Raw genomic sequence first — 26,213 nt, 5'->3', positions numbered from 1 at the left:
TCCGGGTTGTCCAGTGTCTCTCTCTTTGTTGTTTAACAAACCAATGGGGTTGCGCTGATCTAGAGTGTGGTGGGTGGGGGACTAGTGGGATTAGAGTAAGATTTGGGTTAAAGAGTAGGGGGTAGGTTGTAAATAATTTCCTATATGTAGTCATATAGATGTTCATTTGGGGTATTTTGGGCCATCTGGCATTTAGCCGATTGGTCCTAGGTCTCAGCTGGTGCGGAGGGCCATGTTCAGGGACAGGCCATCCCCCCTGTCGTTTGTGATAGGGGATGATCAGTGAGACGGTGTGAAGTGTTTTTGTGATGCCCATGTCGGGAAGAAGAAGAAGGAGAAGAAGAAGAGGAGGAGGAGGAGTTTGGATTTGATATCCCGCTTTATCACTACCCGAAGGAGTCTCAAAGTGGCTAACATTCTCCTTTCCCTTCCTACCCCACAACAAACACTCTGTGAGGTGAGTGGGGCTGAGAGACTTCAGTGAAGTGTGAATAGCCCACGGTCACCCAGCAGCTGCATGTGGAGGAGCGGAGACGCGAACCCAGTTCACCAAATTACGAGTCTAGCGCTCTTAACCACTACACCACACTGGCTCAATAGAACATAATAGAGCATCACAAATTATCTAAACTAATTAACAAATCAATCATAATTAAAACAATTATGATATATAAAACGCTATTAACAAAGCAGGAACTAAATAACACAGACACACTGCAATTTGGACAGTTGTAGGTTCCTGGAGGTAATACATAAATTTTGGGCAATGGACAAAACAGCAAGAGTAGTCAAGACAATCTCAAAATATTAAAAACAAATGAACACATCCCAAATAGCTGATCCTGTGCCTATTGGAGATTAGCAAGGCCTATTGAAGTGCAGAGTGTTTGAGGACCAGGACATTCGCAGAGAAACCAAAATGCGTGTTTACAAAGCTATTGTACTACCAACCTTGCTATATTCTTGTGTAACATGGACCACTTATAAACGCCATCTCCAACTCGTTGAAAGATTCCATCAACGGTGTCTCCAAAAAATTTTACACATCACTTGGGAAGCCAGGCGAACTAATGTCAGTGTACTGGAAGAAGCAAAGATCACCAGTGTTGAAGCAATGATTCTTCAACATCAACTCTTTGGACTGGTCATGTTGTGCGGATGCCTGATGATCGTCTTCCAAAGCAACTACTCTATTCCAAACTTTAAAATGGAAAGCGTAATGCTGGTGGTCAACAAAAGACGTTTAAAGACTGTCTCAAGGCAAATCTAAAAAAATGTAGTATAAACACTGACAACTGGGAAACACTGGCCTGCGAGCGCTCCAGTTGGAGAACAGCCTTTACCAAAGGTGTCATGGGCTTTGAAGACACTCGAACTCAGGTCAAAAGAGAGAAACATGCTAAGAGGAAGGCACGCTTGGCAAATCCACACCGTGATCAACTCCCCCCCGGAAACCAAGGTCCCCACTCTGGAAGGACACTTGCAGGGCAGCAGCTGAAGAAGGAGCAAAAAGGGTTTTCTTGTGTGTGTGTTTCTTGTGGCTGATTAGCTGCTCTCCCTTTGTAAAGGTCAGAGGGGGCAGGGTTTCTGTTGAGGTAGGTGATTAGCTGTGGGAGGAGCTTATCAGAGCTTGCAGGGCAGTAGCTGAAGAAGGAGCAAAATGGGTTTTGATCCATCTTTTAGATTTAGGGGAGCTAGTCTCAAACGTTTGTTGGGGGAGACCTAGTTTTTTTTTGGGGGGGAGTTATTTGTCCTGTCTTCATGCTTTTTATGATGGAGGACCGCTGTAGTCACCCCCAACAACACGTTCTCAAGATGGAGGGTGAGGGAACAGCTGCAGTCGCCTGCAGTTCCTGCGCAATGTTTGCCATCTTGCCAAAGGTTGCAGGCAGCTTTACCTGTAGCAATTGCATGTTGATTGCCCTCTTAGAAGACAAAGTCCAGCAACTGGAGGAACGTGTAGCTACGCTCCAAAGAATTAGAGAGCTGGAGCTCTTCTTGGAAGCAACAGAGCACACCATCTCCACCAAGGAGGAGACAGGGGACTCCCCTGAGAAGGAGGCTAGTTCACCAACACAGGAGCCAGATATATGGAGAAACATGACTCAAAGAAGTAGGAGGCCCAGGGTTCGCTCTGATTGTTTAGAAATACACAATCGCTTTGAGGTCCTCTCCCCTAGCATGGAAGACGAAGAGCAGACTCCATTTGAGGATCTCTCCCTCATTACAGTCAATCAGGTATATGAAGACGAGCAGCAAAGTCAGTCCTCAGGGAATGTGCAGGCGACCTTGGAACGGACAGCTCACGGAAGAACCCCGACCAGACCTAAGAGGAGGCTTGTAGTGGTAATAGGGGATTCCCTACTGAGGGGAACAGAAGCAGTGATCTGTGGGCCTGACAAGATGTCTCGGGAAGTGTGCTGTCTCCCCGGGGCTAAGATCCAAGATGTAACTGAACGACTGCAAGGAATCATAAAACCCACTGACAAACACCCCTTCCTCTTGTGGGAACCAATGACACTGCAAGCAATAGCCTCCAGAAGATCAAAAGAGACTACGAGGCTCTGGGCAGGAAGTTGAAGCAATTAAATGCACAAATTGTCATCTGATCTGTCCTCCCAGTTGAACGACGTGGCCCAGGGAGAGGGGAAAATAGTGGAAGTGAACAGCTGGCTTCGCAAATGGTGTAAACAGGAACGGTTTGGATTCTTAGATCAGGGACTGCAGTTTCTTGAAGATGGACTTCTGGCAAGCGATGGGCTGCAACTCACAACGGTTGGGAGGAATGTTTTTGCCAAAAATCTCAGAAACCTCATCAGGAGGGCTTTAAACTGACTAATGTGGGGGAGGGAGACAGTGCTCCTGAAGGTAGGAGTCTATCAATTGATGAAGATGATCATCCAAATGTCATAGATCAAATGGAGCAAACAGCACGCAGACCTAGTGGTGGGAGGAAAAAATCCTTAAATAAGAGACATGGGGGAATGGACTTCAGTGTCTGTACACTAATGCGCAAAGCATGGGAAATAAACAAGATGAGCTTAAGCTCTTGGTACAGCAAACTAAATATGACATAATAGGCATCACTGAAACTTGGTGGGATAAGTCCCACGATTGGAATGTAATAATGGAGGGATACAATCTATTTCAGAAAAACAGACCAGACAAGAAAGGAGGAGGAGTGGCGTTATATGTCAGGGATGTGTATACCTGTGAAGAGATCCAAGATTTAGAACCTCAAAGCCAAAGTGAGAGCATTTGGGTCAAAATTAAGGGAGAAAAGAATAACAGTGACCTCATTGTGGGAGTTTACTATAGATCCCCAAGCCAAACGGAGGACATAGATGATGCCTTCCTGGAACAGATGGCCAAACATGCAAAAGGAAGGGAGATGGTAGTAATGGGGGACTTCAATTACCCAGATATTTGTTGGATGTCAAACTCAGCCAAGAGCATAAGGTCAAACAGATTCCTCACTGGCCTTGCAGACAACTTCATTGTCCAGAAAGTGGGAGAAGCAACAAGAGGAACAGCCATTTTAGATCTGGTCCTAACCAATGTTGATGACCTGGTTAGTGAGGTAGAAGTGGAAGGATCATTAGGCGCGAGTGATCATGCTCTTCTGAAGTTTACTATACAGCGAAAATGAGCAGCCAAGCATACTAGGACTCAATTTCTTGACTTTAAGAAAGCCGACTTCATAAAACTTAGGGAAGTGCTGGGTGAGATCCCATGGACAGTAATACTAAAAGGAAAGGGAGTTCATGATGGCTGGGAGTTTGTTAAGAGGGAGATAGTAAAAGCACAACTTCAGGCAATACCAATGAGACGGAAACATGGAAGGTGCCTAAAGAAGCCAGGGTGGCTATCTAAAGAACTTTTAACTGAGTTAAGATTAAAAAAGGATGTGTACAAAAAATGGAAAAGGGGGGAAACCACCAAAGAGGAATTCAAACAAATAGCCAGCACGTGTAGACACAAAGTCAGAAAAGCTAAAGCACAGAATGAACTCAGGCTTGCTAGAGAGGTTAAAAGCAACAAAAAAGGCTTTTATGGGTATGCTCGTAGCAAAAGGAAGAACAAAGAAACAGTGGGGTCACTCAGAGGAGAAGATGGTGAAATGCAAACAGGGGACACAGAAAGGGCTGAACTCCTCAATGCCTTCTTTGCCTCAGTCTTCTCCGATAAAGAAAACAATGCCCGACCTGAAGAATTTGGAGTAAATGATTCAGCAGGGGAAACACAGCCCAGAATAACTAAGGAGATAGTACAAGAATACTTGGCTAGTTTAGATGTATTCGAGTCTCCAGGGCCAGATGAACTGCATCCAAGAGTATTAAAAGAACTGGCAGATGTGATCTCAGAACCACTGGCAGTCATCTTTGAGAATTCCTGGAGAACAGGCGAAGTCCCGGCAGACTGGAGGAGGGCAAATGTTGTCCCTATTTTCAAAAAGGGGGAAAGAGAGGACCCAAATAATTACCGCCCAGTCAGTCTGACATCAATACCAGGGAAGATTCTGGAGCAGATCAGCAAACAGCAAACAGTCTGTGAGCACCTAGAAAGGAATGCTGTGATCACCAATAGTCAGCATGGATTTCTGAAAAATAAGTCATGTCAGACTAACCTGATCTCGTTTTTTGACAGAATTACAAGTCTGGTAGATGAAGGGAACACAGTGGATGTAGCCTACCTTGATTTCAGCAAGGCATTTGACAAGATGCCCCATGATATTCTTGTAAAGAAGCTGGTAAAATGCGGTCTTGACTATGCTACCACTCAGTGGATTTGTAACTGGCTGACTGACCGAACCCAAAGGGTGCTCATCAATGGTTCCTCTTCATCCTGGAGAAGAGTGACTAGTGGGGTGCCACAGGGTTCTGTCTTGGGCCCGGTCTTATTCAACAACTTTATCAATGACTTGGATGATGGACTCAAGGGCATCCTGATCAAATTTGCAGATGACACCAAACTGGGAGGGGTGGCTAACACCCCAGAGGACAGGATCACACTTCAAAATGACCTTGACAGATTAGAGAACTGGGCCAAAACAAGATGAATTTTAACAGGGAGAAATGTAAAGTATTGCACTTGGGCAAAAAAAATGAGAGGCACAAATACAAGATGGGTGACACCTGGTTTGAGAGCAGTACATGTGAAAAGGATCTAGGAGTCTTAGTTGACCACAAACTTGACATGAGCCAACAGTGTGACGCGGCAGCTAAAAAAGCCAATGCAATTCTGGGCTGCATCAATAGGAGTATAGCATCTAGATCAAGGGAAGTAATAGTGCCACTGTATTCTGCTCTGGTCAGACCTCACCTGGAGTACTGTGTCCAGTTCTGGGCACCACAGTTCAAGAAGGACACTGACAAACTGGAACGTGTCCAGAGGAGGGCAACCAAAATGGTCAAAGGCCTGGAAACGATGCCTTATGAGGAACGGCTAAGGGAGCTGGGCATGTTTAGCCTGGAGAAGAGGAGGTTAAGGGGTGATATGATAGCCATGTTCAAATATATAAAAGGATGTCACATAGAGGAGGGAGAAAGGTTGTTTTCTGCTGCTCCAGAGAAGCGGACAGGGAGCAATGGATCCAAACTACAAGAAAGAAGATTCCACCTAAACATTAGGAAGAACTTCCTGACAGTAAGAGCTGTTCGACAGTGGAATTTGCTGCCAAGGAGTGTGGTGGAGTCTCCTTCTTTGGAGGTCTTTAAGCAGAGGCTTGACAATCATATGTCAGGAGTGCTCTGATGGTGTTTCCTGCTTGGCAGGGGGTTGGACTCGATGGCCCTTGTGGTCTCTTCCAACTCTATGATTCTATGATTCTATGTGGATACAGAACTGGCCTCCACAGACACTTACAGACTCATTGTTAATCCCGTGTTTATGGAAGACAATCTTACTCGGCTACGAGGGATCTCCGAAGAAGAAGAAAGAAGAGATAAATTTTGGGCAATGGACAAAACATCAAGAGTAGTCTGACAATCTCAAAATATTAAAAAGAAACGAACACATCCCAAGTGGCTGACCCTGTGCATATTGGGGATTAGCAAGGCATCCATTCCACCAGCCAGAAACGGGGGGAATCCATTGATCCTAGGTCAGAATATTTGTCTATTTATTTTATTATTATTATTATTATTATTATTATTATTATTATTATTATTATTATTATTAGCCTGTGGTAGAAATTGGCTCATTCCAGTCAGTCAATTCTCCAGTGTCTGAGCAGCCTTCCAAGTCCCAAATTGAATTGCAAAATATAAATATGAAAATGCCTTTCTTTGAAAAGGGCAGCAGCCCTACGCTTTCCTTTCAGCTGATTGTTAAAGACTCTGACAACAAAGAGCACGTTTGTAGCACTTACCTCCCAGAGGGAATGGTGTAACACTAATGAAATTTGAAACCATTTTTATATCATGAGAAAAACTTTGACTCTAAACGAGACTGTAAACAAGCTGTTTTCAAGAGAGGCAAGAAGATGTCCCTTTCTACTGACGGTTAGTTTGTTGTTCATATATCACTTTGAATATTTCAAAAATCTCTCCAGTAGGTGCTGCTTTGGAATGGAGGGAGTATTTGTAGAATCACAGAATTGTAGAGTTGGAAGGGACCCACAGGTCATCTAGTCCAACCCCCTGCAAGGCAGGAATCTTAGCTAAAATATCCATTGAAGGAAAGAACAGTGGTCTGGAGAAGGGGTTAAGCATATCCCACCACCTCCTCCTCCTACTTTAAACTCCACACCTGGCTCTCTGCCAAACATCTGACTCCACTCTTAAGTGTGTGATAGAAGTTGGGCCACACACCTTGGGCAGTTGGAACAGTGTAATGTGGAAGACTAGGAGAGGTTTTAGGTTCATGGACATTAAAGATAAAGGGACCCCTGACCATTAGGTCCAGTCGTGGCCGACTCTGGGGTTGCGGCGCTCATCTCACTTTACTGGCCGAGGGAGCCAGCGTACAGCTTCTGGGTCATGTGGCCAGCAGGACTAAGCCGCTTCTGGCAAACCAGAGCAGCACACGGAAACGCCATTTACCTGCCTGCCAAAGCGGTACCTATTTATCTACTTGCACTCTTTGAACTGCTAGGTTGGCAGGAGCAGGGGCCGAGCAACGGAAGCTCACCCTGTTGCAGGGATTCGAACCGCCGACCTTCTGATCGGCAAGTCCTAGGCCCACAGCACCACCCACGTTATGGACATTAGCAGGCAGTTAGGGATGGCAATTGCAGAAGTGCATAGAACTCCATGGCTCTTCATTTTGGACTTTTTTGCCCTTATTTCATTGTGTGGTTATTGTCCTCTGCAAAACCTATAAGAAAAGTGATTGAGTGGCAATATGCTGTAATGTCATAAAATCATTGTAATGTAGGATTGCTATCCAGTAGCTGCATCAACACTTGGCTCACATTGATCAAAATGTATTATTCCAAAGTCTCATTAAGCGTTGTTGTTTTTTCTCTATCAGTTGATGGCATAAATTAAATTTTATCCCAAGAGGTGGCCTTTAATGAAATCTTCATAAATTATAAATATCTGGTTTGTTTAACCAAAGTTAATCACTTTGAAGTATTGGTTTGAAGGGGGAAAGTAAGCATCTGCTTAGTGCTTAATGTCAGCTACCGTGTGGTCCCTACTGATGTTCTAGTGTTATACAAGATTTTCTGAGAATAAATGTTAAAACATGTATTGCAAAATTTCATTGAAATTTCAGAGTTTGTTACTGTGGGAAAATGTGCAAAGTCCATTTTTACTACATTTGACAAAAATCCAATAAAAGTATCTTGAAAGCTGGTATGATTTGCTTCAGAAGGGCACTGTGTATAGCAGAGATTTTAGGTGCCATGTAGAAACGTTGATTTCTGTATTAAAATACTGACAGTGAAATTAGCACTTTAATTTGATTGATATACTAGCCCCTGTTGTTCTGATGATATAGTCTTCATGAAATTCCAAGCAGCCGCCTTTGTTGGACACAGGTGTCCCCACATCATCTGCCTCCCCTAAGGGCTTCCTTTACTGGCTGTGGCAGCTGATGGCTCAGGAGTTTAGGAGATTTAATCTGGTAAAATTGTTAGAGGGGGGCCACTTTCAGAGACATATCAAGCCATCAGTCCTATCACACACCAGGATCAAAGTTAAGTAATGGACCTAATGTTGTTCGGTTCACAAAACATTTATGCAGCCAGTGTTGCTCCATTCAAAAAAAATTCCTATTTTCAAAGCCCAGGATATATAACTGATTTACTTTTTTAAACGCCAATAGGTGATAACATTTCACACACCGCTCAATGGGGCACAAGAAACCACCTATTTAACTGTCCCCATGTTCCCAGAGTCCCTGCAGACCCTCCTCCCCCAAAGCAACATGCATACGGATCCAAAGTGCTAAACCAGCTTTTATTCTGTTCCACGTGCAGTGGGATGGCAGGGACAAAATCCAAAGTGTTCCCGAATACTCCCACAGCAGAAAGCTACAGCTCTCTGAAAGACAACATTTTAGCCTAAGGTGGGGCAAGAGAAGTTTCTCCAAGCAGAACTCAGAGAGAGCGGCCACTTAGGGAGATGGTAATAGTTACCTAGGAAGTGGTCAACCCAAATCAGACGGTTGGTTCATGTAGCTCAGTTAGTAAGAGGCAGCAGCTCCTCAGGGGTCTTTCCCAGACATATCTAGAGATGCTAGCAAAGAAATGTGGGAATTTTTATGCAAAACCTGCACCCTGCTACTGAGCTACAGCTCTTACCCAACTTGCTATTTGAAAGTTCACCAATTTGTAGGGAAACAACACCAGGGCAAAACCTGAAACATAGCTGGTCCCCCAACTTTTTCCTTTCCTTTACGTCCGTCTGTGGATTATGGTTTTGTATATTCTCCCAACCAAAATAATCAGACGCTTAGTAATGTAAACATGGCCTCTTTATTTTGTTACATCAGCACAAAGGTGCTCATTTAGCATAACTGACAACAAATCAGCCAGAAACAGAGCAACAATCACAATTCCAGATGCATTTCTAACCCCAAAAGAAAGAAATCAAAAGAAAATAGAAGATCTGGTGAGCATATTTCAAATACTTCCTTCAAAAAGCAGTCTTGCACTTCTGCAAAATGTGATTAAAGCACCTTTTTTACACCAGTGCTGACAGCTCTTGCATTTTGGTGAAGTGCTCCTCTCCACATAGTCTAATCCATGCAGCCTAAATGTAGCCAGCAACATCCCCAAGGCTTGCCAAATCTTTTGAGTGGTATGAGTAAAACTGCTAATGTGTTCCAAGCATGTCAGTGCCAGTGTGAAAATAGCTACGGCCTCCTAACTCTGTGTGTGGCACGCGCAAACCTCTTGCTGCCTATCTGAAAGTTGTGCTCCTCATTCAGCAAGTACAATGAGGCTGAGTTTGGGTCATCACATTAACCCCTCTTGTTTAAATGGAGGGTTTAGATGTTTTCACAAGCAGGAGCCCTACATTTTGGTGTGAACTGACAAGGTGGTGAAACTCTTAAAAGTTTGCTTTCTTCTCCATTACTGCAAAAATGTACAAGCACAGTGCATTGGGGGAAGCATCCAACAGAAGGAAATAAAGTGCAGCCTTTCTCTGAGTTCACTAAGCCATCTGTTTGCAAATATTACAGAGCATGGACACTATGCCAAGGCAACATTTTAAAGTGCAGAACTCTACTTGTCACATAGGAATCATTCACATAGCTGCACAAAGCACAGGCAATATTCAGTTTCATTAACATCTTCAAACAGAAGGTTAGCAAGTGGCACAGTAAGATAGAGACAGAATTATACATTCAGATCAACTCCATGAAAAGTGCTTGTTTCCACAAAGTGCACATTTAAGATATCCCTCCAATAAGCTACATTTCCACATTCTCCTTTCTTTTTCATTGTCTAAATTGCATGCTGACAAGAACAGAAGGGGGTCATGGGGTGGGAGGGAGAGGCATAGTATCAAATTTTCGTAAAATGAAAATACAAGAGAATGTGAGGCTTCTGAAAACAGACTTTCCCTAAGACTTCATTCCCCATTTGGAATGTAACGGGACATATTCTTGGCTAAGTTAAAGCAACTCCCTTTTTCTTTCCCTTCATGACCAACCAAAGCTATATTTTGGCTTACATATGGAAGGGTTTTCTGCTTAGCCTATGCAGTGATAAACCATACTGAGGACATCACCCTTTTCTACTGAGAATCCCTTTAGAGACAACACTACACCATGGCAGTAATCCTAAAAATGCCCTATACAAATGTGACAACCTGGTAAAGATCCATAGAAGGCACACATCCTTCTAAAAGTGCTCTGTTCAAGTCCAGTACACTAGCACCTACCAGTCTGTGGGTACAGCACAATAAATCTCGAGCACAGATCAATTCCTTTCCTAGGTACTTCATGTGCATTATCAGAATAATCATTGTCAATGAACTGCGCTCTCTGGGTGCACAGGGAGGAGAACGTGTCAAGAGACACACAGTGAGCTCCTGTTATTCCTGATTCATGTCACATTCCACCTGACTATACTCTCATTCCCAATGGTTATGATTTTTAAAGTTCTAGAGAGCACCTAATGAATGAGGCCAATTCTGCTGCTTGTTCAGATGGGAGAGGACGGATTCCTCTCACAACTTATTTCCATAAGACAGGTTTGCAAGTAGGACACCTTTAAAAGTTTTGTGAAGTTCAAAATGGCAGTCCATTAAAAAAATATTTTACATCAAAACTTTAAGAATATATTTTCAACATTGTTTGTTCAGAAAACAACAACAACAAAAAGAGAGGTTTATACAGGAGGGCTATACTTTTAATACTAAAATAAATACATTGGCCGCAAAACTATGTGTTCACAGTTTTATATAGATGAGAAATGGATCCTCTTTTGTTGCCCTCCTCACAAAGAACTATGGGCCTTATCAGAAGTCCCAATTGAATCTATTAGTTTATCCCTTAATTATTTCCTAACACCTTATTCACTAGATGATGTGCCCAATTGTATGTAACATTTCCGCAACATGTTTAAAACTGGAAAAGCTGATTCTGGAGAGCTGATTGGAACCAGAGGAGGCGGCAGGGCTGACCTCCTTGAAAGCTGCTCTTTACAAGCATCAAATCTCAGTTAGTCACATTCACAGAACCTGCATCAGCTTCCTCTCTGTGTGGGTTCAAATGAAAGAAAACATGCACTGAAGCCCCCACAGGGGGAAATCATTGGGTTGTGTGATTTGGGCTGAGGAAATTAAGGGTGTCAAAAGAGGATGGTGCAACATTAACTTTGGCCCTTAAAATTTTATTCTGGCAAGATTTGCAATGCAGTTTAACAATGAAATGACCCTCTCAGTTAACAGCTCAGTGGCATCCACTGCTCCTTTTAAGCATACTATTGCTGAGGCAGTTGTATGATGATTCTTCAACATCAACTTCATTGGACTGGTCATGTTGTACAGATTATTATCTTCCAAAGGAACTACAGTGGTACCTCGGTTTACGAACTTAATCTGTCTGGAAGTCTGTTCTTAAACCGAAACCGTTCTTAAACCAGGGCACGCTTTTCCTAATGAGGCCTCTCGCCGTCGGTGCCCTTCCACCATTCGGATTCCGTTCTTAGACCAAGGTAAAGTTCTCATACAAAGACACTATTCCTGGTTTTGCAGAGTTTGTAAACCGGACTTAAAACCGGACTGTTCTTAAACCGAGGTACCACTTTATTCCGAACTTAAAAATGGAAAGTGTAATTCTGGTGGTCAACAAAAGAGGTTTAAAGACTGTCTCAAGGCAAATCTAAAAAAAATGTAGTATAAACACCAACAATTGGGGGACACTTGCCTGCGAGCTCTCCAATTGGAGAACAGCCTTTACCAAAAGCATCTTTTCACCAAAGCCAGATTAAATGTATTCCCATCAGAAGTGTTAAATGGCAGACTGAGAGGTATCCCTTATCAAAATAGGATCTGTGTATGCTTTCAGAACGTCGACTGCATGAGGCATATTTTATTGCATTGCAGAAAATATGATCAAGCTAGAGAACAATTGATTAAACCACTATTGGCAAATTGGCCAGGTCTATCTGAAGCCTACTATATCAAATATCTTCTGGATGACAAATCCAATGATATCACAGTGGCCGTGACAAAGTTTCTTTCAGTAGTCATACGAATCAAAGATCAACATACCCATGACTAAACAAATAACACTTCAGTCTCTCTTCCCTAGGGGGTTGTCTGTATTAATCTGTATTTTAAGCATGTTATGTGTCATTGGACTGCAGTAAAGATTATTATTATATTATATTACTATAAAGTGTCATGGGCTTTGAAGACACTCAAACTCAGGACGCAAGGGAGAAACGTGCTAAGAGGAAGGCACGCTTGGCAAATCCACACCGTGATCAACTCCCGCCTGGGAACCAATGTCCCCACTGTGGAAGAACGTGTGATTCAGAATTGGCCTCCACAGTCACTTACAGACTCATTGTTAAAACCGTGTTTATGGAAAACAATCTTACTCGGCTACGAGGGATCGCCAAAGAAGAAGAAGATAATTATTCACATTAATTTCTCTAGTAAGATCCTATTAAACTTGTCCCAGTCTATAAGCATGCATTCCAAACAAAGTGTTACAGAACATTGTGGTGCCTGAGGCCTAAAACCCAAGAAATGCCCCCATGGTGGCAAAGCTATACTAAATAAACTAAATAATTGACTATTCACTGTATTTTAGAACAACAGCAAAATCTTTCACTTGAGACAGGCTGCCCCATCCTGTCTAATATGAAAGACAGCCTTGTTATTGTTTTAAAATTAAGCATGCAGGGGTGGACTTTGGTAATCTTTCGTAATATGGTGCCCTGTGCTAGGCCAAAATTTGGTGCCTCCAATGGATCTTCTCAATTTTGTGCCCCCTCAGCTTGGAGCCCTGTGTGGAAGGACTGCTCACACCACCCTGATTCTGGTGTTGAAGCATGTGCTTACATTTGAAGCAATTTGGAAACTGAGGCAGGGTGTGAATGTGTGGGTCAGTCCTGCTGCAACTGCTTGTTCAAACAAGGTTTATGGTAATGATTACATTCACAAATATCTAGCAGTGTCCTAATGAGAAGGAAATAAGTCAGCAGAACATGATCTTTATGCTGGGTTTAGAGCCTTCAGTAAAAGTGCTTTTCAGGGGATGGATGAAAAAGACATTTTAAAAATGCAAAAAAAAAAAAAAAGGCTTGAAAGGATGGTTGAGCAAATTGAGATAAAAGTGTATCTGTGCTCAATTTTCTACCCCACCCCCCAAATAATTCCTGAGTATTGTTTAATGTCATCAGAGATGAAATGAATGGGTTTAGGCTTTGTTAAGAATTATGCTTTGCTTTGCTTGAAACATATTTATAAACAATGACCAGGATCCAAAAGGTCCAGTGTTCTGTTTGCACACCAGAGCATTTCCAGTCCCCTTCAATGTGCAGTGTGCTGTTCCCGTAAAAGGTGTCACCTGAATGTTGAAGTAGGATTGATGTCCATGAAGGATGCAGATTTTGGGGGGTGGGGGGAATCATCAACACCCCCCACACCAAAGTATGGTATGGCTCTCATTGAAATCCTCATAATATTTTATAATAAGATGCCTAAAATTTTACGGGATAAACATTTAAAATCATAAATTTACCTCAGTACCTCAGTAAGTACTTGGGGTATGTGTACTATGACTGTATCTGTAGATTCTTGTTTAAGTCGGAGTTTTTTCCACAGACAAGTTTGTTTTTACTTTAGATCTTTGCGGCCTCTCTCACACATACATTATTGGCACAATACTTTTTTGTATCTGATGTGAAATTGGCTTCTTTTGTGCAAATCAGAAACATACTAAAGAGAGTGAGCATGGCTTCACAACAAGGCACCCCATTTCCACCCAATTATTCCAAGCTATAGAGTTACCAGCAGAGCATTTTGCAGCAAGCGGATCTAACTTTAGACAGAGCTTGAAAATGGCACCACCAATTTGCCAGCCACATAAACTTCTACAATATTCCTGTCATCACCTGAAATCAGAAAAATGAAAGAGATGTATGCAATCTGTTCCGTCAGCCTTGATATCAATATTTTTCTAAGGACACAAACACACCATGTAGCTAAATTATGTACAGATTCACATGCTTCCAAGAACTGAACTTGACACCAGGACTTAGTTTATACTAGTAAGTGCACAGAGAAGGGGGGCACATTAACCATCTCCCCCCCTCAACTGTTATGAATGTTCTCCTGGCCATCTCTTTTGCCAGGCAACTTGTTGGGTGATGACCCCAGATGTTAAGGGGACATCTCTTTATAGAGATTCAATAATGCCTATTGAAATCAATTACAGTACATTCAATAGATTTCAATAGCGTAAATTTAACCATATAAAAATAAATAAATAAATAAAATCTGGGAAGGGGAGGGGGTGAAATAATAATAATAATAATAATAATAATAATAATAATAATAATAATAATAATATCTTACATTTTGAAAGAAAGTTTTAACAAAAAGAGCACCTTCAAAGCTTGTAGCAGAAAGATACTCATTTTGCAATTAGATGAAAACATCTGTATAGCAAGAACTGATACATACCCAGATATAAGAATTTCTGGATCATATCCTAAAAATATGGGAGAAGAAACAATTATTCAAAAGCAGTTCCTCCTTTGTAATTAAAGCAGCAAGATAAAAAGACTAATAGTAGCCTTTAAAAAACTAAGCAATATTAACATTTTAAAAACTCCAGATCCAACATAGCTATTTCCTTTAAAGACATGTGAGAATGAAGAATATTATAGAATGTTGAAAAATTACATTAAGCAATCCTCAGCTGTAGATACCTTTTATTCAGTTGTTTCTTGCCCTGCCATATTATCCTATTCAGAGGTTGTTTAAGGTGGCGAGATTGCAGGGGTGACAGTGGGCACCATGCTGCAATGGGAGCCAAAACAACGCTTTATAGCTCAGGCCTTTGGAAATAATATTGCCTGAAATGAACTAATCCAGTTTTTGTCAGTTTTCCAACAGGAATCTTCTGCAGACAATGGGCTGGATCCAGAGACAATTAAGCAGAACTCTATTCATGCAACAGGGTTTTGCTGGTATCTCCTACCACCATTGCATCCCCTCCAAAAGCCGCTCTTGAAGGTAACCCTGGAATGGTGTGGGTCATGGGTTGTAGAGCAGTTTAGAAGTGAGTTTAGAAGTAAGTAATTCAGTGTGGCTGCCATGTGCAAGTGGTAGTGCTTTCCTGTTCATGCAAGACATTCCTGGATCCAAGCCATTTAATTAATCAATATTAAATGGAACAAAAGAACAAAAGAAATTCCTTAGCCATAATTCTGTTGGGTAGAAGCCTAACCAACAAATTCTGTGGTGAGCAGCAAGCATCTTGTATAAGGGTTGCCAATAACCCACAGATATGAAGCAGCCAGAAAGCCACAAAGTCCAGCCCATTTGCCTAAAACAGGTTTCTCCAAACATGGTCAACGTATTTCCACAACACATTGTTCAGTTACCTCAAAAGCATCACAGGTGAACAGCTCAAAAGGACTGTCTGAAGCTTTGGTGTTGATAAGCAGTGCATCAAATTCTTTGCCAACTTCAAAGTTCCCAATCACAGTATCTAGCCCAAGGGCTATGAAAGAAATTTAAATAACAAATTACTCTTTTCTCTTTAATAGAATAATAATAAAAATAATAACAAAAATAACAATAATAAAAATAATAAAAATAACAATAATTTATTTATTTATTTATATTCTATCCTCCCCAGCCAAAGCTGGGCTCAGAGTGGCTAACAACAGTAAAAACAGCACAGTTTCATAAAATCACAGTCAATTAATTGAAATACATTCTAAAATAAATTCAGAATCAAATTAATGGCAACCATTGGGCTAGAGTTCTATGAGGATTACAGAAGGAGAAAGGGGTCAGGCTGTGCCTTGGCCAAAGTCCTGGAGGAACAGCTCTGTCTTGCAGGCCCTGCAGAAAGATGTCAAGTCCCCCAGGGCCCTAGTCTCTTGTGACAGAGCGTTCCACCAGATCGGGGCCGAAAAAGCCCTGGCTCTGGTCAAGGGCAGCCTAACCTCCCTGTGGCCCGGGACCTCCAAGATGTTTTTATTTGAAGACCGTAAGGTCCTCCATGGGACATACCAGGAGAGGCGGTCCCGTAGGTACGAGGGTCCCAGGCCGTAGAGGGCTTTAAAAGTTAAACCTGCAAACAAACATATGAAAACCTACAAACAAACATCTGATTCATTAAGTTGCAAGTATAACTTGTAATGGGAAGAAAAGAGTTATAGCATTTATGTTAGGAAATATAGCAAAAGTGAAGGTCAATATGGAGTTTTAATGTGTATCAGAGCGGGGGGGTCATAAGGTAGATCAGGCTTTACTGGTAGATCTCTGGGTGATTACAATAGATAAAAAAGGGCTTCTGGCTCCCAACTGTTGAACAAATCAACAAAATGACTTTTCCTGTCTGTATTAGGCTGTGGAGATGGAAAAAAACTAAGCAGCAATGGACTTTTGTGTTAAAGAACTGTGAGCTCAGCTCAGTTCTAGCACAGATAACAAAACCCCAGGCTAAGAATGTGCTCTGAGGCACCCAGTATGTTTTTTCCATGTGGCTCTGATTTGTAGATCTTTGGTTCTAGTTAAAAAAAAAAAGATCCAACAAGCCTGAAGCCTGCCCACCTCTGTATTACGATGGTGATGATGACAGATCAATAGATAGAGGATACTATTGAAAATTAATTTCTCTATTTAGCTTTATTTTACTATACTGATGCAAATGCTATGAATATAACTGTTAAGTTGTGGGTTGACATAGCAGCCGGCACAGCGATTTCTTCAAGTAGCTCTTTATTTTGTAAGCTGGAATAGAACTGACTGCAAACAGCTCAGCCGGCCTGCTTTTATAGGCAGCCGGCTGTCAACATTGTAACAACAACAGCCCAGAGTTCCCGCCTAAAATAACTGCCGCGGACCTGAGTGAAAACTATCTACAGACCTGAGTGAAAACTATATACAGTATCCCCCTGTTGGCCCAGGGTGAAACTACACTACATAACACCCCTCCCCACCAAGATAAGGCGTTAGTTACAATCGTAATGGTTTCCTTATATACAGCACTACGCGTAATGGTTCAATTAGGCACAAAAGCATATCGGTTACATTTCCCATACTTAGACCAACAGTGATACATGTACAACAACATAGTCCTTTAAATAAGTTGGGCGCTTGGAAACTCTGCCAGACCGCCGGGGACTGGTAGCCAAGTCCGGAGGGCCACACAGTTCTCGCTGAGGCTGTGGTGTGACCCTAGGTGGCGTTGGAACCAACTCCCCTGGATCCGCTGCTGTGGGTGGAGCCTCCGCAAGTGGAGTGGTCTGAGTCTGTTCTGAAGCAGCTTGGTTTGGCTCCACGCTGGCAGTTTGCGAGGGAGGTGTAGGTGGGGCCTCGCCATCTGTATGTGTCTCTTCTGGAGCCGCAAGCGCAGTTGGGGGCACCTCGGTAGTGTCCAAGTCCCCAACCCTGCGCCTAAGCTGGTCTATGTGCCGTCGCCACAAGCGTCCGTCTTCGAGTGCCACCTGGTACGAGCGAGGTCCAGTGACTCCCACTACTGTGGCTGGCACCCAAGGAATGTCCTCCACATAGTTCCAGGCAAAGACCTGGTTTCCTGGGACAAATGACCGTGGCGCGTTGGCACAGCCTGGGGGTTCAGCCACGGCAAAGTCCGGGTGAAGCCGGTTGAGCGGTGACCTGAGGCGGCGGCCCATAAGCAGTTCAGCAGGACTCCTCCCTGTGGCCGCATGAGGGGTGATGTGTTGCACGAACAAGTATTCGGCAACCCGCTCATGCCAGTCTCCCCGGTCCAGGCGCGCCAGTGCCTCTTTTGCCGAGCGCACCATTCTTTCCGCTTGCCCATTGCTGGATGGATGAAAGGGTGCCGTTAGGGCATGGCGGATGCCCAGTCCCAAAAGATACCGCTCAAACGTGCCTGACGTGAACTGCGGTCCGTTGTCAGAGACAAGGACATCAGGACACCCATCCGTTGCAAACAGGCCTCGCAGCACCCGGATGACAGCTTCGGTAGTGGTGGAGGGCATCAGGGCGACCTCCAGCCATTTGGAATAGGCGTCCACCACTACCATAAAGGTCCGGCCGTGAAAGGGGCCAGCCAGATCGATGTGCACCCTCGACCAGGGTGTCTTTGGCACCTCCCAGGTGTGTCCCTTAGCTGCCGGTGGTGCAGGCCTCGACTCTTGGCACGCTTGACAGGCGGACACCCAGGCAGTGATGGCATCGTCCATATTAGGCCACCAGACGTAACACCGAGCCAACGCCTTCATTTTGACAATTCCCGGGTGGCCAACGTGCAGAGCCTCCAGGACGCGCTGACGGAGTCCCTGGGGAATCACGACGCGGTCTCCCCACAGCAGACAGCCGCGATGAGCTGAGAGTTCATGTTGTCTGGTTGCGAAGGGCTGGAACTCCGATGCAAAAGGCCCTTGTGGCCACCCCCTCCACACCCAGTTGAGCACCCGGCTGATGGTGCGATCCTGGGCAGACGCGGAGGCCACAGTGGCAGCCGATACAGGCGCTGCCGGAAGATCCTCAATCAGAAGGAGCGATGAAGCTGGAGCCGGGTCTTCCACAAATGCTGGAAGAGGGCAACGGCTGAGGGCGTCGGCATGGCCCATCGATTTCCCCAGGCGATGGATGAGCCGGTAGTGGTAGGCAGCCAGGAAAACAGTCCATCGCAGCATGCGTGGCGAGAGGACCGGTGGAGTTGGATGATCACCGGCGAGGAGGCCCAGGAGTGGCTTGTGGTCAGTGATGAGGTCAAAAGTCCTGCCATAGAGGTATTCATGGAACCTCTTCACTCCAGCCACAAGTGGCAATGCCTCCTTGTCGAGCTGGCTGTAATTCCGTTGCGTCGGAGATAGTGTCCTGGAAAAGTAGGCGAGCGGTGCTTCTCTTCCATCTGGAAAACAGTGACTAAGGACAGCACCGATGCCAAAAGGTGAGGCGTCGCAGGCAAGGACCAGCGGCCTGGATTCACTGTACTGTACCAGCACACTGTCTGAAGAAAGGAGAGCCTTGACCGCGTTGAAGGCCGCCGTCTCCCGATGACCCCAGGCCCAAGGCGTCTTAGTGCTAAGGAGTCGGTGAAGAGGCTCAGCCACTGTGGCTTTGTGGGGCAGGAACATGTTATAAAAGTTCAGCAGCCCCAGGAATGCCTGCAACTCCGTTTTGTTCTTTGGGGTGGGGGCCTGCTGGATAGCGCGGATCTTGGATGCGGTTGGGTGAAGGCCGGAGGCATAGATAAGATAGCCCAGGAACTCTACCTGTGGAACGGCGATCTGGCACTTCTCCCTCTTTACCTTGAGCCCGGCCTCTTGGAACCTGGTCAGCACGGCACGGAGGCGCTCGAACAGCTGCTGGTGTGAGTCTGCAGACACCAAGACGTCATCAAAATATGGTACCACGCCCGGAAGCCCTTGCAGGAGACGCTCCATAAGGCTTTGGAAGATGCCAGGAGCCACACTCACCCCGAACTGCAACCGGCGGCAACGGAATGCCCCCCGGTGGGTGACGATCGTCTGGGCTTCAGCAGTGGCATCATTGACTGGCAGTTGTTGATAGGCTTGGGCAAGGTCCAGCTTAGCGAAGACCTTACCCTCACCCAGGGAATGCAGCAGGTGTTGGACAACAGGAACCGGATAAGCGTGCTGCTGAAGTGCCTTGTTGATCGTGCACTTGTAGTCAGCGCAGATTCTCACCGACCCATCTGGCTTGACAGGCGTGACGATGGGGGTTTCCCACTTGGCGTGGTCAACCGGCTCCAAAACTCCTTGGGCAATCAGTTTGTCCAGTTGTTCGTCCACCTTAGCCTTGAGAGCAAAGGGAACCCGGCGTGGCTTTAGCTTGATGGGGGCGACTTGTGGATCAAGGCTAAAGGAGATGGGCGTACCTGTATATTGCCCCAAGGTGCCGTCAAAAACCTCGGCAAAGTCTTTGACCAGACCCTCAGTCTCTGCGTTAGAGATGCAGTTGATGCCGGTGACTTCCAGGCCGAGGGCATCAAAACAGTCTAGCCCTAGGAGGCTTGGCCGCTGACCTTCGACCACCACCAACCGGAGCAGGCCCGAAAAATCCTTGAAGGCGATCCGGAACCGGCCAACGCCTACCACGGGAATGTCGTTTCCCTGGTAGTCTCTCAGGTGTACGCGGTGAGAGTCGAGTTGCCTTTTGGACACTCTGGGTACCAGTCTTTTGATGGTGCTCCACGACACGATGGACAGGGCAGACCCGGTGTCGATCTCCATGTCACATGGAGCTCCTTCAATGAGCACCGTGACGTTCAGCTTGCGTCGCGTAGGCGAGTCGGTTTGGCCAATCGTGGTTCCAGACGGGCAGCGGCAGCTGGTGAGAGCAAAACAACTTTCCTTGGCAGACTGGAGTGAAGACTTGGACTTGCGAGTCGATGAAGGGGGAGTGTCAGACGGAGCCGATCGGCAGACCTTAGCAATGTGGCCCCTTCTGGAACACTTCCTACAGATGGCGTCTCTGAATCGACACTTGGCACGGGAATGGTTGCCTCCGCAGCTGGCACATTCCGGTTGGCCCTTGGACTTCTGTTGGAACTTCCTGCGCTCCCGCTTTGTCTGGTGCACGTCATCGTCTTCACTGGAGGATGCCTCATCACTGCTGGCCTCTTCATGATGCACCGGAACTGGCTCCCTAGCAAGACGCAGGCTGCTGGACTTGCGGATCTCCTGGGCGGAGCGTTCAGCAGTTTAGCTGACTGCCATGACCCCAGCATCTAATTCCTCACCTTCAGCGAACAAGGTTGGGAATTCAGAATAAGTATTGCAGCTTCTGGGAGCTCGCAACCAAGAGCTAGTGAACAGGACTCGCAAACGGGTGTTTGCAAGGATTGCTGGAGGAGACTGAAGAGAAGCTTGTGCCTTGCGGATTCTAGCTGGTTGCTTGAATGAAGAAGAGGAAGAGTTTGGATTTGATATCACTACCCTAAGGAGTCTCAAAGCGGCTAACATTCGCCTTTCCCTTCCTCCCCCACAACAAACACTCTGTGAGGTGAGTGGGGCTGAGAGACTTCAGAGACGCGAACCCGGTTCCCCAGATTACGAGACTACCGCTCTTACCCACTACACCACACTGAGCTGTTTAGAAGTTTGACTGAGTGCAGGGCTGGGCCTGAGGGTTCTGGGGGAGGAGCTACTGCTGAGAGGAAGTCAGGCTGAATGCGGAAATGAGTTGAGGAAGGAGTTAGCAGCCGGCAGCAGTGCAACTTCGCTCATTGCAGCTTCTGGTTGCTCAGAAACAGGGTTGTTTGTGAGGGTGTTTAGAGGGGGAATTTAAGGGGAGGCCCAGAGTGCAAAGGACCAAGGGACATGGAGGGCGAGTGAGCTGCTGCAGTGACCTGCAACACCTGTGCCATGTTTGTCTTTCTGCCGGAGAACATGCAAGAGCACACCTGTAGCAGGTGCAAGCTGGTTGTCTTGCTGGAAGAGAAGGTGTAGCAACTTGAGGCTCACCTAGTCTCACTTCTAGCTACAGCAGTGTTTCCCAACCTTTTTTGGGCAAAGGCACACTTGTTTCATGAAAAAAATATCGAGGCACACCACCATTACAGCCCCGTGACGTCAGCGCGCAGCGTCACGCCGGGAGGGACGCACGAAAGTGTAAGTTTCAATTTTTCCCCCTCCCCCTTGCCTTCCTTCTGTGCCAACCGCCAAAAAGCCAAGAAAAAAGCCAAGACTTTAGGGCAGCAGGACTTTAGGGCAGCTGGAAGGCTGGCGGGGGGAGAAGCCTGCTCCTTCCCGTCGCCAGCCCCGCGCCATCCCGCTGTCCCCCGACTTGGCTGGAAGGCTGGCGGGGGGAGAAGCCTGCTCCTCCCCATCGCCAGCCCCGCAAACTCGGGGGACAGCGGGAGAGGCGCAGCGCGCCATCCCGCTGTCCCCCGACTTGGCTGGAAGGCTGGCGGGGGGAGAAGCCTGCTCCTTCCCGTTGCCAGCCCCGCAAACTCGAGGGACAGCGGGAGAGGCGCAGCGCGCCATCCCGCTGTCCCCCGACTTGGCTGGAAGGCTGGCGGGGGGAGAAGCCTGCTCCTTCCCGTCGCCAGCCCCGCAAACTCGGGGGACAGCGGGAGAGGCGCAGCGCGCCATCCCGCTGTCCCCCGACTTGGCTGGAAGGCTGGCGGGGGGAGAAGCCTGCTCCTCCCCATCGCCAGCCCCGCAAACTCGGGGGACAGCGGGAGAGGCGCAGCGCGCCATCCCGCTGTCCCCCGACTTGGCTGGAAGGCTGGCGGGGGGAGAAGCCTGCTCCTCCCCATCGCCAGCCCTGCAAACTCGGGGGACAGCGGGAGAGGCGCAGCACGCCATCCCGCTGTCTCCCGACATGGTTTGGAGGCTGGCGGAGGGCTTCCTCCTCCCCCAGCCCCGCAAGCTCCCAGAGCGATGCCAAAGCTGCGCGCAGCTTCGGCATGGCTCTGGGTCCCGTTCTGGGGGAGGGGGAAGCTCGGGCTTCCCCCGCCCCAGCCCCACGCCTGGCGGTGGGGGAATAATTTTTTTCCCCTTTATTCCCCCCCCCCCGCCAATTTTTCCCGCGGCACCCCAGGCAAAGTCTCGCGGCACAGTAGTGTGCCGCGGAACACCGGTTGGGAAACATTAAGCTACAGGACAACATGCAGAGTTACTTGATAGAGCTGAGTGGACTGTGATGGAACAGCAAGACTGCACTACAGTTCCCCAAGCTCCCTAGAGAGAGAGAGAAGTGGATATGGAACCATGTTATTATTTAGTATGATATTATATTATGTTTAGTACGATAAGCCCTTGGATACATCTCAAAACCAGGGCTCTTTCCCACTGGGAAAGGCTACTTTACCAGATGGAGGGGGGACACCATTCCTGGTCGGATGGCCCTCCCTACTAGAAGCAGGCAGGGTCTTCAACTCGCCATGTCCTTTCCAGAGGGGAGGAGCCCTCCCATTTCTCCAGACTGACCCTGCCTGCTGCAAGGGATGGTTGTGTCTTTGTGTCTCTCTCTGTGTGTGGAAAGAAACACTTGCCTGAGTGCTTGTTTTTTGTGGATTTTCCCTTGTCTATTCTTCTCCTTATTCCTGTTTGCTAACAGGATCATCTTTCTGAGTCAGTTTTTTCTGAGCACTTATGAATGCAACTTGCTTTAGTCCCATTTATTCCTGACATAATGGGCAGTGAAATGGAGATCCCTATTATGAAAATATGTGAGTAGATTCTTGTCTACCTACCTTTATAAATAGCTTGGAAAGATTGATCATTTCAGAATATTTGAATGGAATTCAGGTACTGAAAGCTATTTATAAATTGAGACCAAGGTAGTTCCATCAAGCATTTAATTTATATATACTGTAAAATAAGAACTATTGTAATCTGGCTTCAAGAAACATTGTTTGCACGACACCCGTCAACACTAACACTGGTACTGCTAGGCTTTACAATATAAAAAAGTCAGGTCTTGGGAGATGTTTGGTAATCAAAGGATATTTCATTTGTTTTCCAGTTCTTATATGCAATAAATATTATTCACTATACTTCAGCATAAAATGCAACAGCACAAAATTTTTTGTTTCACAAATTGCGCGGAAAGCAAGAGCATTTCAGCCACAGAAAGTGAAATAGAATAAGGAGGGGGAAATGACTTTTTTAATTGTACCAATCTTGTTTTAATAATACCGAACGTTAGGCACTTAGTAAAATATTGTCAGCATGGCAGTGTGTTACTTTTTTCAGTGATATCTTTAGTGCAGTTTTCACATTAAACACAAGAGGGTGATAAAAGGTTAAAAATGATTTTTAAAAGGTTTATTTGACTATGTTTGAAGCAAGAGGAAGAATAAGCAATAGGATCTCTGTGTGGGGAACACGGAGAAATGCTATTGGGTGACAGAGAAAAGGCGGAAATACTTAACACCTACTTTGCCTCTGTCTTCACCCCAAAGGAAAGTGATGCCCAACCTGGTGATAACAGAATAAATGATGTAAGAAGGGACCTGCAGCCCAAGATAGGAAAATAAATATTAAGGGAACACCTAGCTACTTTAAATGAATTCAAATCTTCAGGGCCTGGTGAGCTGCATCCAAGGGTACTAAAGGAGCTTGTGGATGTAATTTCAGAGCCTTTATCTATTATCTTTGAGAATTCTTGGAGAACAGGTGAGGACCCTGCAGACTGGAGGTGGGCAAAGTTTGTCCACATCTTCAAAAAGGGGAGAACAGAAGACCCAGGTAACTACTGACATCAATACCAAAGAAGGTCCTAGAACAGATAGTTCAACAGTCGGTCTGTGAGCATTTAGAAAAGGGTGCTGTCATTACTAAGACTCAGCATGGGTTTCTCAAAAATAAGTCATGCCAGACCAATCTGATTTCTATTTTTTGGGGAATTACAAACTTGGTGGATCAGGAAAATGCTGTGGACATAGTGTATCTTGATTTCAGTTAAGGCATTTGACAACGTCCCCCATGATATTCTTTGGAGGAAGCTGGTAAGATGTGGGTTGAACGAAGTAGCTGTTAGGTAGATTTTTAGCTGGTTGACTGACCAAACCCAAAGAGTACTCATTAATGGTTCCGCGTTGTGGCATTTGCCCATTCACTGTGATTTCGTTTGTACGGGGGGGGTGGAAATGGTTAATGTAGATTGACCAATGAGAAAGCTCAGAGGCAGAGCCTACCTGGTTTTGAGGCTCAGCCCAGGGGTTTCACCATTGGGAGATAGAGGAGTCCGAGTCAGACAGAGCCAGTAAAAGACAAACATAGCAGTTGTGACAGCTAGAGTGAGAGACAGGGATAGAACTGAGAGAGAAGAGTGTGACAGTGGGAGATAGTGTCACATCTAGTTATTGGGCGTGCATTTGAGAAACCGTTCTGAATATATTTAAAACTTGTTAGTTCTTCAATAAACTTTAATCTTTGTTGTTGACTTTACAACCTGACTGAGACCCAGTATTTCACCAGAAGAAACCTGGTTGGTGGCAGTGGAAGAATAAAGCAGTGGTGTACAGGTCAATAGTCCATGAAACGACCGGGGGCTCTGTACCAATGCCACACTCGTCATCCTGGAAAAAAGTGACATGTGCCACAGGGTTCTGTCCTGGGCCCGTTGTTGTTTAACGTCTTTATAAATGACTTGGATGAAGGAACTGAGGCGATGCTCATCAAATTTGCAGACGACAATAAACTGGGAGGGGTAGCTAATGCTACAGAAGACAGAATCAGAATTCAAAATGACCTTAACAGATTGGAAATCTGGGCCCAAAAGAACAAAATGAATTTCAATAGGGACAAATGTTGGGTTCTGTACTTAGGCAGGAAGAACCAGACGCACAAATACACGATGGGGGACACCTGGCTTACTAGCAGTACATGTGGAAAGGATCTAGGGGTCTTGGTGGACCACAAGCTTAACATGAATCAACAGTGTGATGCAGCAGCAAAAAAAGCTAATGCTATTCTAGGCTGCATCTAACATGTAATTCACGTTTGACCCCACTGAGAAATTTGTATCCTGTGTTGCCATTGAGATGAATTTTCACCTAGATGAATAGACCTGAGAAGACTGGGGATAGTTTCCATGTCATGCCTTTACATCACACTACTTTTAAACATCAACTTATTCCCCTAAAACACAGCTCTTCTCACCAAAAATCTGAGCCCTCAAGCATGAGTATGCAGAAGCCCTAAGTCCAAAATGGAAAATTTATTCAGAACAAAATCAAGAATCAAATATGAAATTCAAATTTTGAGAAATTCATATTATCAGACAGCCAGAAGGAAATCTTGTCAATTTAGAATATGAGGGGGAAATGTGTATTGCCTCTAACTTTGCACAAGTAGCTCCTTGATAAACCAAAATTTTGACAGCTATGCGTTCTAGGGTAGAGAAGTAAAAGAAGAAGAGGAGCTTCATTACCTTGGCTCCCTCCAAGAGTTGCTAGTTGGAAAACTTCCTTGAGAGTTAAGCACGTTTCATCCTCTTTGTTAATATGAATGATGTTAGATACCATAATTGCCTTTCTGATGGCATCAAGCATAGAGGCTGAGTAGCCACCAGCAACATCTGAAATAGAACAGAAAATTAAAAGCATAGCCTGGAAGGAACAGTCTTCAGGTGAAAACACGAGTTCCATTA

General features: G+C 45.4%; 1 protein-coding gene and 1 long non-coding RNA gene across 4 annotated transcripts in view; one reads left to right on the top strand and one right to left on the bottom strand.

Annotated features, from left to right (window-relative positions):
- Nucleotides 1-8,436: 8,436 nt before the first annotated feature.
- LOC309380658 lies at nt 8,437-12,613 on the top strand. Its single transcript, XR_014172991.1, has 2 exons — nt 8,437-11,438; nt 11,615-12,613. It is a non-coding gene; the product is annotated as an uncharacterized lncRNA (long non-coding RNA).
- GDA (guanine deaminase) overlaps nt 11,972-26,213 on the bottom strand; it is a 52,330-nt gene continuing 38,088 nt past the window's right edge. For 2 of the 3 annotated variants that reach the window (XM_081930684.1, XM_081930686.1), the window contains exons 11-14: nt 25,995-26,141; nt 15,524-15,642; nt 14,598-14,625; nt 11,972-14,026 (exon numbers count right to left, since the gene is read on the bottom strand). In XM_081930684.1, the coding sequence (XP_081786810.1) occupies nt 13,956-14,026; nt 14,598-14,625; nt 15,524-15,642; nt 25,995-26,141 (365 nt within the window). In that variant the 3' untranslated portion in view covers nt 11,972-13,955. Of the gene's footprint in view, nt 14,027-14,597; nt 14,626-15,523; nt 15,643-23,709; nt 24,038-25,994; nt 26,142-26,213 lie in introns of those variants that run through there. The other variant, XM_081930685.1, reaches the window with a different exon arrangement.

This window comes from Podarcis melisellensis (genome assembly GCF_964234715.1).
Source record: "Podarcis melisellensis genome assembly, chromosome: 11".
Lineage (NCBI taxonomy): Eukaryota > Metazoa > Chordata > Lepidosauria > Squamata > Lacertidae > Podarcis > Podarcis melisellensis.
Note: the sequence above shows the minus strand (reverse complement) of the source record. Positions and strands in the feature narration are given on the sequence as shown.